General features: G+C 41.7%; 1 protein-coding gene across 2 annotated transcripts in view; it reads right to left on the reverse strand.

The window, feature by feature from the left end:
- SNX9 (sorting nexin 9) overlaps nt 1-13,720 on the reverse strand; it is a 122,669-nt gene extending 108,949 nt beyond the window's left edge. The window contains exon 1 of one of the 2 annotated variants that reach the window (XM_012759636.2): nt 13,408-13,720. In XM_012759636.2, coding sequence (XP_012615090.1) covers nt 13,408-13,419 — 12 coding nt within the window. In that variant the 5' untranslated portion in view covers nt 13,420-13,720. The remainder of the gene's footprint in view (nt 1-13,407) is intronic. The other variant, XM_012759637.2, reaches the window with a different exon arrangement.
- Between the last annotated feature and the right edge of the window lie 4,822 nt (nt 13,721-18,542).

Consider the following 18,542-nt stretch of genomic DNA (forward strand, 5'->3'; position numbering starts at 1 on the left):
CCTGTTCCTCCCACTTCTGACTGCACTCCCAAAGCCAGGAAGAGATTACCTGGGCTGCAGGAAAACATGACAGGGAAGCAGAGTTCAGAGACTAGAGACAACGGCCGGACCTGGGGAGAAGAACCTTCACCCCACATTCAGAACCCCAGTGCAACAACAACACAACAGGAGGGGAAAAACCCAAAAATCTATTTACTGCATTAAGAGAGAAAATGTCTGAGCTTTGCAGAGATATGTGCCCCAAAAGAACACGGAACCAGCAAAACAGTCCCTAAAAGAGCAAGCAACACCTGCTGGGGAGGTGACTGGAGGGCCAGATGGGGTCCATCCTCCAAGATCATGGCACATTAGCACTCCTACCCTTGAATTACGCTTACCCTGGGGACTAAATTATATAACAGATTATATAATTATATAATATATATTTTATAATAGAACTAGATTATATAATAGCTCCACTTCTCCAGTACGGTGGGGACATAACTTGTCAATTATTACAGGAAATTAAAGTTCTATTTATTCCCCCACCTGGATAGTGCGATGGAATTCACACCTGTATCCATTCAATTACTTGTATTTCACAAATGAGGAAACAGAAGAATTAGGTAACTTTCCAAAGAAACGTAACTGGACCCAACTGGGATTTGAGCCCAGGCTGCTAAGTCTATGCTATACCACCACCACCACATTAATCAGGTAGAACTGATTTTATTCATTCGTTTCCTCTCTAAAAGAAGGCACAACAAAATTTTTCTTCTAATATAAAATTCAGGGAAACCAAACCATTAATAAGGGAAATGGGCTTTTACGTAATAGCTACAATGAATCACAGAGGAATGCCAATGGCCTCAAAATTAATTCATTACATACATACATCATACATCCCTCCACAGATAACACTAATTATACAAAAGTATAACTAAGAAATACTTAATGCCAAAAACACATTATGAAGTTTTTCAGTGTTTTGTTTTAAAGACAGTGTTTCGCTCTGTCTCCCAGGCTAGAGTGCAGTGGAATGATCATAACTCACTATAGACCCCAACTCCTGACCTCAAGCAATCCTCCTACCTCAGCCTCCCAAAGTGCTGGGATTACAGGCATGAGCCATAGTATCTAGCCTGAAGTCCAGTATTTTTAAATGAATCAATATTTTATTAACATAATCTATACATTTTAACAATGGTTTTGCAAATGTGAAGAAGATACACAGTCTATAAACAATGTTTGCCCATTTAGATTTAAAGATCCAGAAAACACTCCAGCTGGGAATCTCTACCCTAGAGTAAGCTCTGGGTATTGCAAACCAGGTATACAAAACACTCCAAACACTTTAACTAAACTGCTTACCTGGAAATCAAAAGGAGCAGATCCATTTTAACCATTCGAAAACACTATGTCCTCAGCCACAAGGAATTTAGAACGAACTATACTACAGAAACAGATTTGCCTAGCACATGTTGTTCACTGGTTCCTAAAAGTGGCTTAATGTGACCAGTCTCAGGTAAAATTTTAAAGCACAACCAGAGTGACTGGACACTTACACCTTCTCTGAAATGTAATTCTGTCCTGCAAGGTCAGTCACTACAATAAAGAACATTTTAAATGAGACCTGAATCTAAACATATCCTCATTTATTTAACACCACTCCCTAACCTACGAAATGACCCTTTTTATAATACATATCACAATATTTAACCAGCACTTGTTGTTTTTTTTTTTTGAGACAGAGTCTCGCTTTGTTGCCCAGGCTAGAGTGAGTGCTGTGGCATCAGCCTAGCTCACAGCAACCTCAAACTCCTGGGCTCAAGCAATCCTACTGCCTCAGCCTCCCGAGTAGCTGGGACTACAGGCATGCGCCACCATGCCTGGCCAATTTTTTCAATATATATTAGTTGGCCAATTAATTTCTTTCTATTTATAGTAGAGACAGGGTCTCGCTCTTGCTCAGGCTGGTTTCTAACTCCTGACCTCGAGCAATCCACCTGCCTCGGCCTCCCAGAGTGCTAGGATTACAGGCGTGAGCCACCACGCCCAGCCAACCAGCACTTGTTTTTACATACAATTTTTACAACTGTGGCCTCTCTACTGACATAAATTTATTTTTACTGTTATAAGTTTCCAATGGCAGTGAATGGTGGAAAATAGATCGGAGGGCCTCATTTCTGATGCCAAATACTGTGCTATCATCACTGTACACTATATATGTATTCTTCTACCATAGCATATAACATTTAACTGAAGACATTAAAATGTCTGTTTCCCTGCATCAGACTATAAATTCTTTGAGTAGGAAAATGTTCATGTGTTTTCAATTACAGTATAAATTCTGGAGACAGACTGTTGAATGAAAAAACTTGCTTTTGATTTTTGGTAGCAACATAACATACCTAACATTTCCTGTAAATACCCCTTTGATATTCATGTATAATAATATTCTAATGTTAACAACAGATAGTAAAAATTAAATGTAGTCCTTCCATAACTAATGGCACAGTATATGCAGTTTAAGGTCTCCTCAACAAGAAATTGAATGGTGTAAATGCCAAGGATTTCGTAATCTCCTGCACTTTTCCTATTTAGACACACATTAATCCTTATTGATTCTGCAGGGGCAAGTTACAAGAACACAGCCTCACAATCACAAAGCTACTTAAAGTATGCCCTTGCCATCATGCATATATGAGTCCTAGATAAATCAATTTGATTATTCAGAGGTAGGTTTATCTAGTTTGGGGCCTATTCCCATTCTTTCCTCTGGCTTTGACAAACATGTGTTCCTTTACTTCCTGAAAACTTCTAAGTGGGCAAACAGGAAAAATGAAGCCACCGAAATTCAAATTCATCAAAATTAGGTAAAAATACATATCACACAAATAAGATAAATAACTGGATTTACAAATATCATACATTGTCTGAATTATAAAATAATTAAAAACACAGTAATCCCCCATAGTGAATTTAAAATTATTCTCATTATACAATCATTTTAGGAACATAGTATACAAAGCAAAGAAATCTAATTATTGTGAACTACAATAATACACAAAATTGTACAGCATGTTTTCTGAGTAACTTAAAAGGCCACAGGGAAAATAACCAGCTACCAAAATAATCTGAGATTCTAATAGTGTTGAGACATTTTGCATATAATACAAAAGACCAATCAACAGAATACTGAAAACACTGCAAGTTGACAAGAAACTAAACGGCTTTTGAGAATACTTTACCAACCTTGTGGTTTTCAGCACACTTGAACCCAGTTAGATAAAAGAACCCTTTAAGCAAGACAGAGTGTTCCCTGCACATGGCAGGCTAGTGCAGCGCACCTGTGTGCTGCCTCACAGATCTTGGGGAATCTAACACAGAGCCCAGGCCCTTACTTTTCTTCGTCATCCTCCACAACAGTAGTTCTCAAAGGGTGGTTCCTAGACCAGCAGCACTGGCATCACCAGACCTCCTGAATCAGAAACCTGAATCAGAGCCCAGTGATGTGTGGTTTAACAAGCTCCCAGGTGTGTGGCTATGACACAGCTAGAGTTAGAGTGCCACAGCTCCATCATCAATACCCAACCCTCAAGAAACAGCACTTGTAAAATACTGATGCACTTTAGTAAGAGTCCAATTTCTCTCTCAAATGGAAGCTATTACCATTGGCATAATCTTTCTCTATAGCAGATTCCTAAAGAGTCAGAGAACAGGAGAGTTTAGGAAAAAAAAAACATTTAATACCTGTGTTTTAGAGAACCACCACTATCACTTTTATAATACAAACTACAGAAAGGGCATGAGATGTTTCTACTTACCAAAAAGGGGAATGGATTTTTAAACATTAAGAACTTTACTTCTGGACATTATATAGTAGTAAAACTATCCGAAGTCCGAAGTAAATAAGAATTTTAAAAAATCTCCACACTTTTTGGTATCATCTTGGCTTTAAATGGTTAAAATAGATCAATCTATTGTAATAAAAAATCTCAGTAACCTAAAGGCTACCACTGATTTCCTGGGACTTGGGGGGAGTTTTTTCAAGGACACTGAATATGCTTTACTTACTGGCAATGTCAGTCACAAGGCAAAGCAAATCTGATGCATCAATGAAACGAATGTAAAATCACAGTATTCAACTCTCAACTCTAAAATCTGAGGAGTAAGTGATCTTAGGAAGGTGGGGAGAGGCAGGGAGTGATGGAAACTGCTCCAGATCCACAAAGGATTAGCCGCTCTGCCTTCTCTGAGCTCCCCAGGGAAAAGGCACAAGGAGGCAGGTAAAATTACACATTTTATTGTAATGTAAATTTTAAGACCCTCAGGTTCAATTCTGGTTGTTCAGTAAGTTTTTAGTTACCTTAAAAAGTTAGAAAACATACTATTTTCTCCTTTGGGAGAAGAAAATATGGTACATTTTTCTATCAAAGTGTCACTTACTGTAAGTATTAATTAAAAACATTTTTCCATCTTAGTATTATCCAAAACAAATTAACAAAAGGTAGATAAATTTGAGAATCTGCTTTGGAAGTCTAGTTAAAGACAGTACATTTTTAAATTTTAAAAAATGATCTTTAATTTTCTTATTACAAAAGCAACAAGTATTCATTACTCAAAATCTTAAGGATACAAAACAAGCTAAAAGATGAAAAGATGTTCCTAAGTGTAGCCACCATGAGATAGACAACTACTATTAACACACACATCTACATTTTCAAGCCCTTTTCTGTGAATTTATATTAGAAAATACACTTAAACTGGCATTAAACTGGTATATTTTAAACAGCTCGTTAATATTTGAATGTCAACTCTCAGGGAGGACCCAAACCTTTACTACAGCACAGGAGAGGCACATCATAGCTGCTGAACTAAATATTTGGGATCCGACAAGACAGAGTCTGGACCTGCAGACTGTCGAGATGTACTATATAAATATTTTTAAAGCATCTGAAATGATAAGGGTTAAGACTCAATCAATGAACTAAAGAAAATAATAGGCATTTCCAGACTCAGATCCTTTGAAAGCCTCTTGGCTTGAGGCCAGGAAGCATCCTGTGCCCCTGCAGAAAGAGAACTCCGCTTTCCCAGACACTGAGCCCTTAGAGGACAAGGACACGCCCTTCCTACCGACATCCCCAGGTGGAGGGGAGGACCTGCAATGGGTTCATGGAAGTTCAAATGAATGAGTTAGAGATGACAATGGGTAACAGTTACAAGGATAAAGTTATCTTTTCCCCTCCTTAACTTATTGCTAAAGTTAGGTGTCTCTTTGACTGAACAAAACACCGCAAATCTATGATTTCTGAGCACTGCCTCTGTAGGTAATAACACTATATGACTTGATTTTCAGATACTAAAAATAGCCTAGAAAAATTGAGTCAGACTGAATAGCATCCTTAAGTACAGTATTTACAATGTCTAAAAATGAATAAGAAGGGTGAAATCTGTCATGTGTTTTGAATAGTCAAAAGAAAAAAAAAAGACAAAGAAAAACCAATTGGAAAGTTTTGAAATGCCCAGTGTGAAATTCTGAGTGAGGTTTGGTTTCAATAAAAATGCTTCTTCACCTCTCCCGAAGAGAACAGACTAACACTTTGTGTGCACATATTCCACTCCTTTCACTTCACAGCCTTTTGTAAAGGGGCTCCGACTTGGATGTCATCCTAGCAAGTACAGCAGGCTAATATCTGAACCATCACCAGACTGAAAGAATGCAAGTGCTGAATAAAATATTAAAGCAAACACACACACACACACAACTTAATACCTTATAAAACACATTGCAGAGTACACACAAACACACACACACAGAGCTCTGGCGAGGTCACAAAGGAAGTGAAGGCAGAGACCCTGGAGAAGCACGCACTGAGGCAGGATCTCACCAGGAATCTCCACAGACCCTGAGGCAGTCTGTGCTCTCAGGACTGTAAGGTGGCAGGGGAAGTAAGAGACAAAGACTCCTGTATTAAGCTACAAGCTGGGACTCCAAAAGGACCTCAATACAAGGGTACAAAGATCTATGCAAGGAAACCTCTTATCATTGATGAAATAGAGTGGGAAAGAGAGAAATTTCTCCTAAGATCAGAGGTTCATATTTATGCTACACAGCATAGCTGGAAAAACATATAGGCCAGACATTAAAAATACAGTGACCCCCAAGGATGTAATGTTCCCAGGAGATGGATAAAGCCATACACAAATCCCACCTGGAAGAATATAGCTTCAATGTAAATATAAGAATTCCCTCAAAGTTCCAAAGAAAATGAGCGACCTACAGAAAAAATAAAATCACAAAACACACAAGAAAGCGAGGCACCATGAGTGAGAATGAGCAGAAACAGATGTCTAAATCATTTCTGATATTAGAATCAACAAACACAAAATAATAAATTTTTTATATGCTTTAAGTGAAGCTTAAATATATGAACAAAGGGCGGGCATGGTGGCTCACGCCTGTAATCCTAACACTCTGGGAGGCCAAGGCGGGACAAGTGCTCGAGGTCAGAAGTTCAAGACCAGCCTGAGCAAGAGGGAGAGCCCATCTCTACTAAAAATAGAAAGAAATTAACTGGACAGCTAAAAATATATAGAAAAAATTAGCCAAGCATGGTGGTGTATGCCTATAGTCCCAGCCACTCCAGAGGCTGAGGCAGTAGGATTGCTTGAGCCCAGGAGTTCAAGGTTGCTGTGAGCTAGGCTGACGCCATGGCACTCACTCTAGCCTGGGCAACAAATCGAGACCCTGACTTGAAAAAAAACACATTTAAAAAATTCAAAACCAGGCTGAGCAAGATCAAGACCCTATCTCTACTAAAAATAGAAAGAAATTAATTGGCCAACTAAAAATATAGAAAAAAAAAAAATTAGCTGGGCACAGTGGTGCATGCCTGTAGTCATAGTCCCAGCTACTCGGGAGGCTGAGGCAGGAGGATCACCTGAGCCTAGAGGTTTGAGGTTGCTATGAGCTAGGCTGACGCCAAGGCACTCTAGCCTAGAAAACAGAGTGCGACTCTATCTAAAAAAAAAACAGTTCTTTAGTCAGACTAACCTCATTTCAAGTTGTCCCTTAGCCACATGTGGCAGTTGGCTAGCAGCACATGGGACTGTGCACGTGTGGAACATCATCACAGAGAGTTCCACTGAACTGCACTGTTCTAGAACTATTGAAGCACCCATTCTCAGATACCAGACACCCAGGAAATGTCAAGCTGGGTAAACAGAATTCACACATGGACATCATAATTAAACTGCAAAATACTAAAGACACAGAGAAGGAATTAAAGACAGGCAGAAGCCAGGCACCTGCAATCCCAGCTACTGGGGAGGCTGAGGCAGAAGGATTGCTTGAGCCCAGGAGTTTGAGATTGCAGTGAGCTATGACTGTGCCACTGAACTACAGCCCAGGCAACAGAGTGAGACCTCGTTATTAATAAATTAATTGATTGATTGATTGAATCAGGCCAAAAGAAGAGTTGCACCACCTACAAACGGACAATAATTAGATGGTTGACTTCTTAGCAGTAACTTTGAAAGATGGTAGAAAACAGGGGAAGGCTACCTTCATTGTGCTGAGAGAATATGCTGTCAACTTAGAACTCTGTACCTAGAAAACTATCGTTTACAAACAGGGCAAAATACATTTTTATACATAAGAGATTCACCAAAAACAAACCTTCTTAACGGAAATTTCAATTCACTTTAGGCAGAAGGAGAGTTATCAGAAAGGACTGAAATGTAACAAGGAACAGCAAACAAAGACTGTACAATGTGAGTAAATCTAGAAGCAGACAAAAATTCCCTAGCCACAAAGGTTACCAGATTAAACAAAAAGGGAAAATTCAGCTATAGGCTTTTATAAACCAGGGAAATATTTATCAAAAGAAAGCTAGTGAAATCACATTAACATTAGACAAAATAGTCTTTTAAGAAAAAATGCATTACTAAAGAGAGTTACTTTATACTGATAAAAACTTCAATTCACCTAAAAGATAATACTAATCCTAAACAGAGAAATTTTTCAAATCCATCATTTTATTTTATTTTGGAAACAGAAGTCTCACTCTCTTGCCTGGGCTAGAGTGCCGGGGCATCAGTCTTGCTCACAGCAACCTCAAACTCCTGGGCTCAAGTGATCCTTCTGCCTAAGCCTCCCAGGTAGCTGGGACTATAGGTGTGCACCACCATGCTCAGCTAATTTTTTCTATATATTTTTAGTTGTCCAGTTAATTTCTTTCTATTTTTAGAGATGGGGGTCTCAATCTTGCTCAGGCTGGTCTTGAACTCCTGACCTTGAGCAATAGTCCCGCATAGGCCTTCCAGAGTGCTAGGATTATAGGTGTGAGCCACCCTGCTAGGCCAAACCCATCATTTTAACATCGCCATCAAGCAAACAAAGGATTAGATACAACAGATCAAGTAGGGAAAAGCAATTAATAAGGAGATAGATGTGAATGGCATAACTAATAAGTTAAATCTAACGGACATACAGTATACACACACAAGAGAATACACATACTCTTTTTATGCACAGATAGAACATTTATGAAAACTGACTGGATATAAAGTTAGCCTCAACAAATTACCAGGTACGGTAATGATTATTAATCAGATTCCCTGATTACAATGCAATGAAGTTAGAAATCATCAACAAAAAGATAAACAGAAAAACCCTATACTTTTGGAAATTAAACACATTTCTGACAACTCACGGGTTAAAGAGAACTCTTTTTAAAGTCTCAGAAGTATGAAACTTGTTCCAATTACCCTAAAACATAAGAACCAATTTCTTATGTAATCATTAGTAAAAGTGAATTATATTTTAAAAACATTGCTAATACCTAAGCTGTAGATGTAAATTTTGCATTGTACCTGTGTATTTTTTTAAAAAATGTTTACTACAACTGACAATTAGAAGAATGAAGGCTTAGAGTTGCAGATTAAGAGTTTTCTTTAACTTTAATAAGTGAGCCATTTATCTCAATAGATTATCTTTTTGCTCTTTCTAACTGGTCACTGTGGATACAAAGGTGAGCAAACCACATTGTCCTAGCCTTCTGTGGCTGACAGCACCCAAAGGAGACAGCCATTAGTCACAGAAACAAATGGAAAATGGCAGCCAGGAAGCATGATGTGATCCTGTAGCATCAGTCAGGGCAATCAGGAAAGGCTTTCCTGGGGCAATGATACTTTGACACATTTAGACCTAACACCCAAAAAAAAGGTACCTGGGGAAGAGGACACAGCATTCCAGAAAAGAAACAGCATATGCAAAGAGATACAAAGTTTTAACTGGGGCACAGCGCAGTGGCTCACGCCTGTAATCCTAATACTCTGGGAGGCTGAGGCAAGTGGATTGCTGGAGGTCAGGAGTTCGAAACCAGTCTGAGCAAGCGCGAGATGCCGTCTCTACCATAAATAGAAATTAACTGGCTAATTGATATACATAGAAAGAATTAGCCGGGCCTGGTGGCGCATGCCTGTAGTCTCAGCTACTCAGGAGGCTGAGGCAGGAGGATCGCTTGAGCCCAGGAGTTTGAGGTTGCTGTGAGCTAGGCTGACGCCGCAGCACTCACTCTCTAGACTGGACAACAAAGCAAGACTGTCTCAAAAAAAAAAAAAGTTTTAACTGGGCAATAAAAGCATAACTATAATTTTCAATATATTAATGTAAACAGAGCACAGTAGAAAACTTTGCAAAATTTCTATGCTTTCTAATCTATTCCTTTTTCAATGAGAAATTCTTTCATCTTTCTACTGTCACAAAAATTATTTTTGACTTTACAAATACTGTACATTCTATTTAAGACACTTAAAAGTATTACTGCTATACAAAATAGAATGGTATTTTCCATACTGTTTTTAAAAAATTATACAAATCAACTTTAATCCTTAAGACCCTTTAGAAATATATTTCTATTCTTTCCTTCAAGTAAAGAGGTTTCAGCTCAAGAGAGACTATAAAGTATGCTGTCTAAATTGTTCTCACTAATCTACCTCATGGAAGAGACCTAAGCAATTCACTCATTCCCTACTAGTATTTCTAACATTCTACACCTAGTTAATTCAATCAGATGATCTGTATTAACACGTATATAGCAGCTTTATATATTGAAGCTGAAAAGTTAAAAAAACAAAAATCAGGAAATCCTAGAATCCTGTTATAATGATTACTCTTAAAAGTGATTATGTAAGCATAAAAGGATCTAAATTAGTTACCAAAGGTTAACTCTGACATGAAAATTATAGCTAAATTCTACAGATATGGATTAACTTCCACTATTTTCTTCATGTCCCTTTTGACATATATTGAAAAAAAATTCTTAATTTCTTCCCCAAGACTTGATGTTTTAAATAAAACTTAGTTTACTCAAGTCCACCATAGGATTATGTCAAAATATAGCCTTCAAAGGTTTCCAACAGAGGTCAAGGCTAAAGCACTCATAGTAGCCTTTTTCTATATTTGTAAAATGAGACATAATTAGACTGAGAGTATACACTTTAAGTGAATTCAATATTCTACTAAGGATTAGAAACAAAAAACAGATAATTCCTTTAAAATGCGTAGTTACTGATTAAATTTCTTTACCAGTGAAGAACTGCCCAATTAAAGTTCTTCTTCAAAAAGATATTTTTTTTCTATTGTGAATATACCAGTGGAGTTTCTAAAAGTCATGACAGTTCAGAGATAATTGCACTTTCAAGAAAACATGTTAAGAATAAATACGAGGGCCGGGCGCGGTGGCTCACGCCTGTAATCCTAGCTCTCTGGGAGGCCGAGGCGGGCGGATTGCTCGAGGTCGGGAGTTCGAAACCAGCCTGAGCAAGAGCGAGACCCCGTCTCTACTATAAATAGAAAGAAACTAATTGGCCAACTAATATATATAGAAAAAATTAGCCGGGCATTGTGGCACATGCCTGTAGTCCCAGCTGCTTGGGAGGCTGAGACAGAAGGATCGCTTGAGCCCAGGAGTTTGAGGTTGCTGTGAGCTAGGCTGACGCCACGGCACTCACTCTAGCCTAGGCAACAAAGCAAGACTCTGTCTCAAAAAAAAAAAAAAAAAAAAAAAAGAATAAATACGAAAATTGTATCTGAAGAGAACTAAAGCTATTCTGTGGTAAATTCAAAGGGAACCCCAACATATGTAATAGATCCAGATATTGAATATATTTCTCATCACTTAGTGTTCACAGCAAGAACCTGAGTGTCATGTGAGCCTAATATTTTATTAAAAGTTAGTAGTTATTACTAAGTACATCCTCCCCACCTACCCATTAAAGAAAAGGAAGAAAAAGACTCAAACTACTCAGACGTGGGGAAGGGCAGGGCTTTGTGTATGGGGGCTGGGGAAAGCAACAATGACAACTCTACTCTCTTGGGAGCAATTAAAATAAAAACCAAAAAACCCCCTCTGGTCTGACACAAGAATCGCCAGGAAGTCAGAAAACCAAAAAACCTGAAGAAGGGTCCTTTTTAAATAAGTGCTTCATTGCTCTTCCTTTTCTTAAAATGTAAGTGGTTTGTCACACTGTAAACATGGAAATGAGTATGTGTGCAACAGTGATTAGAAAGCTTAAAGAAACAAAGTCAGAATTACTGGAATGTGCCTTCAGAGTGGTGTAGATAACAAATTAGGAAGTACTAACACATGCCTTAAGGCTTGTTTAGTGAAGACACATGAGACTAAAGTTTAGCAGAAGAACCACTGTCCTTTTTCAATTTTTTGAAAAAATTAAGTTTAGGCTTAACTATCATATAAAAAGTTCATTATGTATCTCACCACTAGTTGCTAACCTGTATTCCACTTAAAGGACAGGGCATGTAACACGCTTCAGTGGATCAGAATGGGAAACACCACAACACTGAGCACAACTGAGTAAGATCTCTATGTCACAAACCACTTTTAAGGTTGCAAGATGAATGTGTCTTAGGATGTGTAACTGGTAATTTCTGGAATGTTTGACAACAAACCTTAAAATCAAATTTCCTTAAACATCCTTGGTTTAAGTTTTATTTTAAAAAAGGTCAACAGAAAATTAATACATGTTGAAAAGGTAGCAAGTTCTACCACATCTAGTAAAACCAAGCACAATAGCACAACCAATAATATATAAACAAGAAGATAATCATTTCAGTAACAGAAGCAACAGGTTTCCTGGAGGAGAATCTCCATTTTAATAAAAACACTGCACCTAGACAGATTAAGAGCGCAAAATTCAGCAGACTGAAATGAAATCAGGCAATTCTGACTTTTCAAAGTGATTTCAAATTTCTTATCACTTTTCCAAATGCCTCCACCTAACACACGCACACCCCACCAACAACAAAAAAAATTAAGGTTTTCACCAACCCAAAAGTAGTTTAGAGATCTCAAAAATAAACATGGAAAAGGATGCTGATGTTTATAAAAGCGGCATCACAAAAGCAATGTGAAAAAGGAAATCCACTCCTCGCACCAATCACAGATCAATCAAGAGCTCACTGAAGGAGCTTCCAGCCCCAGGTCCTCATTCCGTGATCGTGGCTTTCCCAGTGACTGTTTTACATCAAGTAACTACTGAAAACGCCCAAGAAAAGGGACGTGGGAGGGTGGCTTTAGACGACTCAGGTATCAAAGGGTGACTGCTAATTTCATAAACAATAACTTAAAAGTAGGCAAACCACCACTCCTAGCCAGTTACCAAACAGGAGTTAAAGTTCCACCACGTAATTCGGGCCTGACCCTTTTTTTCAGGCAAACACGCAATCGAAAGCACAGTCATTTCCCTCTTGGTATTTTATTCATGCTGGCAAAACCATTCAGACTAAAAAGGTAGCAAAACAAAAGAGAAAAATAAGAGAAGCGAAAGCTGTGGAGCGCGGGGTGTTCAAGCCGAGTCTGCCCTCCCCGGCAGCGAACTCCCGCAGGCCGGGTTGAAAATGCCGCGTCCTCCCGGGCTGGGGTTCGGCTCCCAACCCGCCCCGCGGGCCGAGGGTCCCGCGGCCGACAGAGGGAGGGGACGCGGGGGCGGCGGGGAAGCGGGTCACCACGGCGCGCAGCCGCCTCAGGGGCCCAGCGGCTCCCCCAGGACCTCCCAGGGCTGCGGGAACTTTCCGTCCAGCCTCCGCGGCGCGTCCTGCGCGCCCGCCCGCAGCCCACGCTCGGGTGCAAACTTTGTAAACGGCGCCGCGCCGGGTCCCGACCCGCGCCGGAGCCCAGCCCCCGCCGGCCCCCAGCCTACGCGCGACCCCGACCGCCAGCGCGGCCCGCAGCACCCACGCCCGGAGGGGGCCAGATGGGCCGCGGACCAGACCCGCGACCCCACCGAGGGCGCGGCGCTGCCCCTCGGCCTCCCCGGCGCGGCCAGCTCACGTCCCCCAGGTCCTTCCCGCGCCGCCGCGGGGCCGAGCGCCCGGCCCGGCCTGCGCCGCGCGCCCCTCACCTTGGTGGCCATGGCGGGTGGGTCCCCCGGCCCGGGACGGCCGGCTCGTCTCCCGCGTCGCGGCTGGTCGGCCCGAGCCGGGAGGGCGGCGGCTACAGCTGGGCCCCGCGCGGGGGCGGCGGCTCCGCGTCGGCCGCGAGTCTCGGCGCTCAGGCCCGGCCGCTGGGCGCTCGGCGACTCCAGCCGCCGCCCGCTCCTGCAGTTCCTGAAAGTCCCCGGCTGCACGGCCCCCGCCCCTGCCGGCCGAGCCTCCCATTTACCGCGGCGTGCGCGGCGCGGCCGGCGGAAGCGCGCCCGGGGCCCTCGGCCGCAGCCCGGCCTCCTCGCCCACTGGCCGCCCCCGCGCCCAGCCTCCGCCCCGGGCCGCCGCCGCCACTCGCCGCCCTTTGTTCGAGGCTGTGGGCCGCGGCCTGAGTGGCGGCGGGGGTCGTGGCTGGCGCCCTGGGGCGCGGCCGGCTTCCCGCATGGCAACCCCGCGGGAAACGTTCTGTGGTGCGGGGGGCCGAGTCCCACTCGGGTTCTCACAGGCCGGCGCAGCTCGCCGAGGCGCGGAGTTTCCCGCGCATGAGGCGGGAGGGGGCGACGGTGGCTCCATACGTGCCCTGCAGGACAGGAGTCACCGCCAGGGATCCTCGCCCCACGTCGGGGTTGCTGTGGGTTCGGGTGTACTCTGGGCTGAACACCGTAATGCCACATAAACAGCCGGGAAGGCGCGGAGCAATGGCTTCCTGGCCCGACGGGCCCTTCTGGGAGCTTCTGCCACCAGCCTGGAATTTCGGGCTGTGATCCGGGCAGGAGCTCCTGGGACGGGACGTTTGGGGACTTGAATCTGAGATATCCCATTGACCTCCTTCTCAACTCTTTATAAATTGCAAAATGCCTAAGGGCCGCAGAAGTTTGGGGGTACAACAGGTTTCCTGAAGTGGAAGTTAAAGGTCTAAAATTTTCCATTTTTTGTCAAAGTGTTTTTCTTCAGAGTTGGAAAATGAGTTTTATTAATAAATGAATGACTTGAATTGAGCAGCAAGATTTGTCATTCAAGTACAAAAGACACTACAGGAAGATATATTTTCCTTGGAATAACATTCTGCTACGTTTGGATTTCATTACCAGGGATAATAAAAGAGGCAACTATCACATCAACTTTATTAGGCTAGGAAAATGGTATTTAGAGATAATGTCAAATTTGTGTCTTCTCAAGTATGTTCTATTTGACCTCTGGATATTTCACTAGTCCCATTAACCTCAATAATGGAGTTTAAAATAGATATGGTGCTACAGAATTTTCTGTGAGTTTTTGTGTTTGTGGAGCTCATAGCCAAAGCTATGATATTCATCATAATATTCTTAAATAATTGTCTTTCTAAGTAAAAGGAAAGTTGGGAGAACAATAGTAATTAACACCCTAGTTGCTTTATGCTAGGCTTTTAAATGCCTCCATTTCATTTAATGCTTATAACCTTTGAGAAAGTCACTATTACCCAGTATTTACAAAGATGAACAGGACTCTCTTGCCTCTTTAGTAATACTTACTAAAATTGAAAATGATCATAATCTTGAACCCAGCAGCTCTACTTCTAGGAATTTATCCTCCTGTTAGACTTGTATTAAATACTAGTAAGCAGATGTTCATCAAAGCATTGTTCTGTAGAAACCCCCTCCCCCCAAAAAAACCGCTTATTTGTTTCTTAATAGGACTGCTTCAATAAATAAGCTACATCCACATAAAAACAAAATACTAGGAAATCCGTAAGAAAATGGTAATATTTTAATAGGTATTAATAAAGATAAAAAGAACCTTATGTATAGTACAGTCTGTTTTTGTAAAAGGTATGGAAATATATTGTACATGCCTACAAAAGTTCTGGAAACTTTCTTCAGATCGTATTTTCATGATTTTTGACCATATATGTATTACTTTAACTATTTAAAAACATGAGTTTGGCTAGTCTTGGTGGCTCACACCTGTAGTCCCAGCACTTTGGGAGGCCCAAGAGGGAAGATAGCTTGAGGGGAGAATTCCGAGGCTGCAGGGAGCTATGATCACACCACTGCACTCTAGCCTGGGTGACACAGTGAGACCTTGTCTCAGAAAAAGAAGATAAAAACATAAGTTTCAATGTTCATAAACAACCAAGTAAATAACTTGGCTAAGAGCACATACTGTATGTGGAAAAACCAGGATTTGAACTCAGGTAATGCTGTAAGTAATGACTTTTCTATATTCTTTTAAATTTGAAGACTGGATACAGCTCTCTACAACAGTTCAGTAATACATGCTTTGATAGGTCACACCTGTGAAGACAGGCCTTTCCACATGCTCCGTTGACAAGTTCTATGCAGCCAATTATCCTGGGCATCTGGTGCCAAGAAAGCAAGAGGACCAGAGAGTTCAGGCTTTTCCCACCTGAACAATTTCTATTGCCCTGGTTTTATTTTCTAGAAGTAATGGTGGAGAATTGTTATAGCCATTATGAAAAATAGAATGGAGTTTCCTAAAAAAATTAAAAATATAACTATATGATCCAACAATCCCACTTCTGGGTATATATCCAAAGGAAATGATATCAGTTATTTCAAAGAGGTATCTGCACTCCCATGTTCATTACAGCACTATTCACAATAGCCAAGGTAGGGAATCAACCTAAGTGTCCATCCATGGAGGAATGGATAAAGAAATTGTGGTTTGTATAAACCGTGCAATACTATTCAGCCTTTAAAATGAAGGAAATCCTGTTTGTGACAACTCAGATGAACTTGGAGGACATTATGCTAAGTGAAATAAGACGGACACATGCAAGGGAGACTGCATTTGTATAGGCAACAGGTTTCTTAGGCCAAACTAAGATGACTGCCACAGTGTTTTTTCTGGCCTGGCCCCCTGGGTTAGCCGGCCTTCCAGGGAGGCGTGAGTCAGCACACTCATGTAACCAAGGTGTTATCTCCTGTGTAAACCCATGTGACCGTGCTTTCCCATGGCATGTTGCCACTATTGTTCAAAGCCATACATAAGCGCTCACCATGTTCTCGGACATGCTTTTTGCCTCTGCTGTATGTATCCCCCCGACAATAAAGAGCAGGTCTCACCTGCCTGCTGCCACTCACCTTTTCTTCCAATTTCCGAAGCCTGCCCCGGAACATGCGCTAGCCACAGAGCATCCTCCTCAAAACACAGAAGGATAAAAACTGCATGATCTCACTTATATGTGGAATTTTAGAAAGTCTAACTCAGAAGCAGAGTAGGATGGTGGTTACCAGGCGCCAGAGCGTGGAGGAAATGGGGAGATGTTGGTGAAAGGGAACAAAGTTTCAGATATGGGCCGGGCGCGGTGGCTCACGCCTGTAATCCTAGCACTCTGGGAGGCCGAGGCGGGCGGATTGCTCAAGATCAGGAGTTCAAAACCAGCCTGAGCGAGACCCCGTCTCTACCATAAAAATAGAAAGAAATTAATTGGCCAACTAATATATATAATATAAAAATCAGCCGGGCATGGTGGCTCATGCCTATAGTCCCAGCTACTCGGGAGGCTGAGGCAGGAGGATTGCTTGAGCCCAGGAGTTTGAGGTTGCTATGAGCTAGGCTGACGCCATGGCACTCACTCTAGCCTAGGCAAGAAAGCGAGACTCTGTCTCAAAAAAAAAAAAAAAAAGTTTCAGATATGCAGAATGAATAAGTTCTAGGGATCTAATGTACAGCATTGTGACTGTAGTTAATACTGTATTGTATACTTGAAGTTCGCTAAGAGAGTAGATCTTATTCTCACCAAAAAAAAAGTATGTCAGGTGATACATAGCTAGTTAGCTTGATTGTGGTAAACATTTCAAATTATATATCAAAACATCATGGTGTACACCTTAAACATACAACTTTTATTTGTCAATTATACATCAATAAAGCTGGGGAAATCATTTTTTAAAAAAAGTAACAGTGGAGACACCAGACTTAGGAAGTAAAAACGAAATCATGACAGCATTATCGAGGTAGTAAAAGCACATGGCCTTGTTTTGTAGGGCCCTGATGGGCCGTCCTTGATGTAATCCCCAGGTGAACGTGATCGCCAGCTCCTACTGATGCCCCTTCCTGGAGCTCTCTGCTCCAACCACACCCCACACCGGCCTCTCACTCACCTGACTCCTAAGCATCATACCCCTTCCATGAGAGGACCAGGCCCAGCTTCAAGGGCCTGCAACCTGGACCACGGTGCACGGTCCCCTACCTAGACGGGCCCTGTGCCTGCTGTCAGCATCTTTCAATTCTTCATAGTTTTGAACAAGGGCCTCACCTTTTTATTTCGCACTGGGATTGGCAAATCATGTAGCCTGGCCTGGCAAGGATGTCGCATTTGTTGTTCCTCCGTGTGAAATACCCCCACCCACTGAACACCCACTCCTCCTGCACACACCCACACACCTGCCAACCTCTACTTCAGAGTCCGGCTCAAGTGTCATAGCAGGTACAACAATACCTTGGGAAAATATTCCCTGTCCCCAGCCAACGTTCTATTGATAGAAATCTCAGGGTACTGGCTTCCTCGTCTTTGGAAACATTTCAGTTTATAACTCATTGGAGTGATTATCTGTCTGCCTTCTGGCCCAGACTGTAAGTTAAGGAGCCGGGGCTCTGTGCCCGTATCTCTCACCATTGTGCCCCTGTACAACCTGGCGCTCTGAGTAAGCCCCAACTAAGTCTTTGTTTAAGGAAAGAATGAGAGGAGTTGCAAATCACAAATTAGACACTGTAGTATTCTTTCTCTTGAGTCTACTTTCAAGCAACTTTTATGATTCTGTGGAACACATTAGAAAACCACGGTATCATTACCTAGGTTCATGTGAAACATTGTGCAATACAAGTTTCCTGCAAGTTTTATTACTCTGTAATATGCTAGTTAAAAAAATATTCTATGGAATGGTATCCCTCTATAACAACAGTTCATGAAATAATGTGGATTTTGAATGGTGTATATAAAACTGCTAACTTAAGCAGTACTTACTGGAGATGTAGTAGCTAATTCATAACTTAAAATGTGATACAGACTTTAAGTATGTTCAAGAACCCTTTAATGTGACTTATTGTTGAAGTGCATGTTTATCTCCTTTTATGCACTTTCTAGTTATTGGTTGGCATTTGTTTGTCT

This window comes from Microcebus murinus, chromosome 5, assembly GCF_040939455.1.
Source record: "Microcebus murinus isolate Inina chromosome 5, M.murinus_Inina_mat1.0, whole genome shotgun sequence".
In the NCBI taxonomy this organism is placed as follows: Eukaryota; Metazoa; Chordata; class Mammalia; order Primates; family Cheirogaleidae; genus Microcebus; species Microcebus murinus.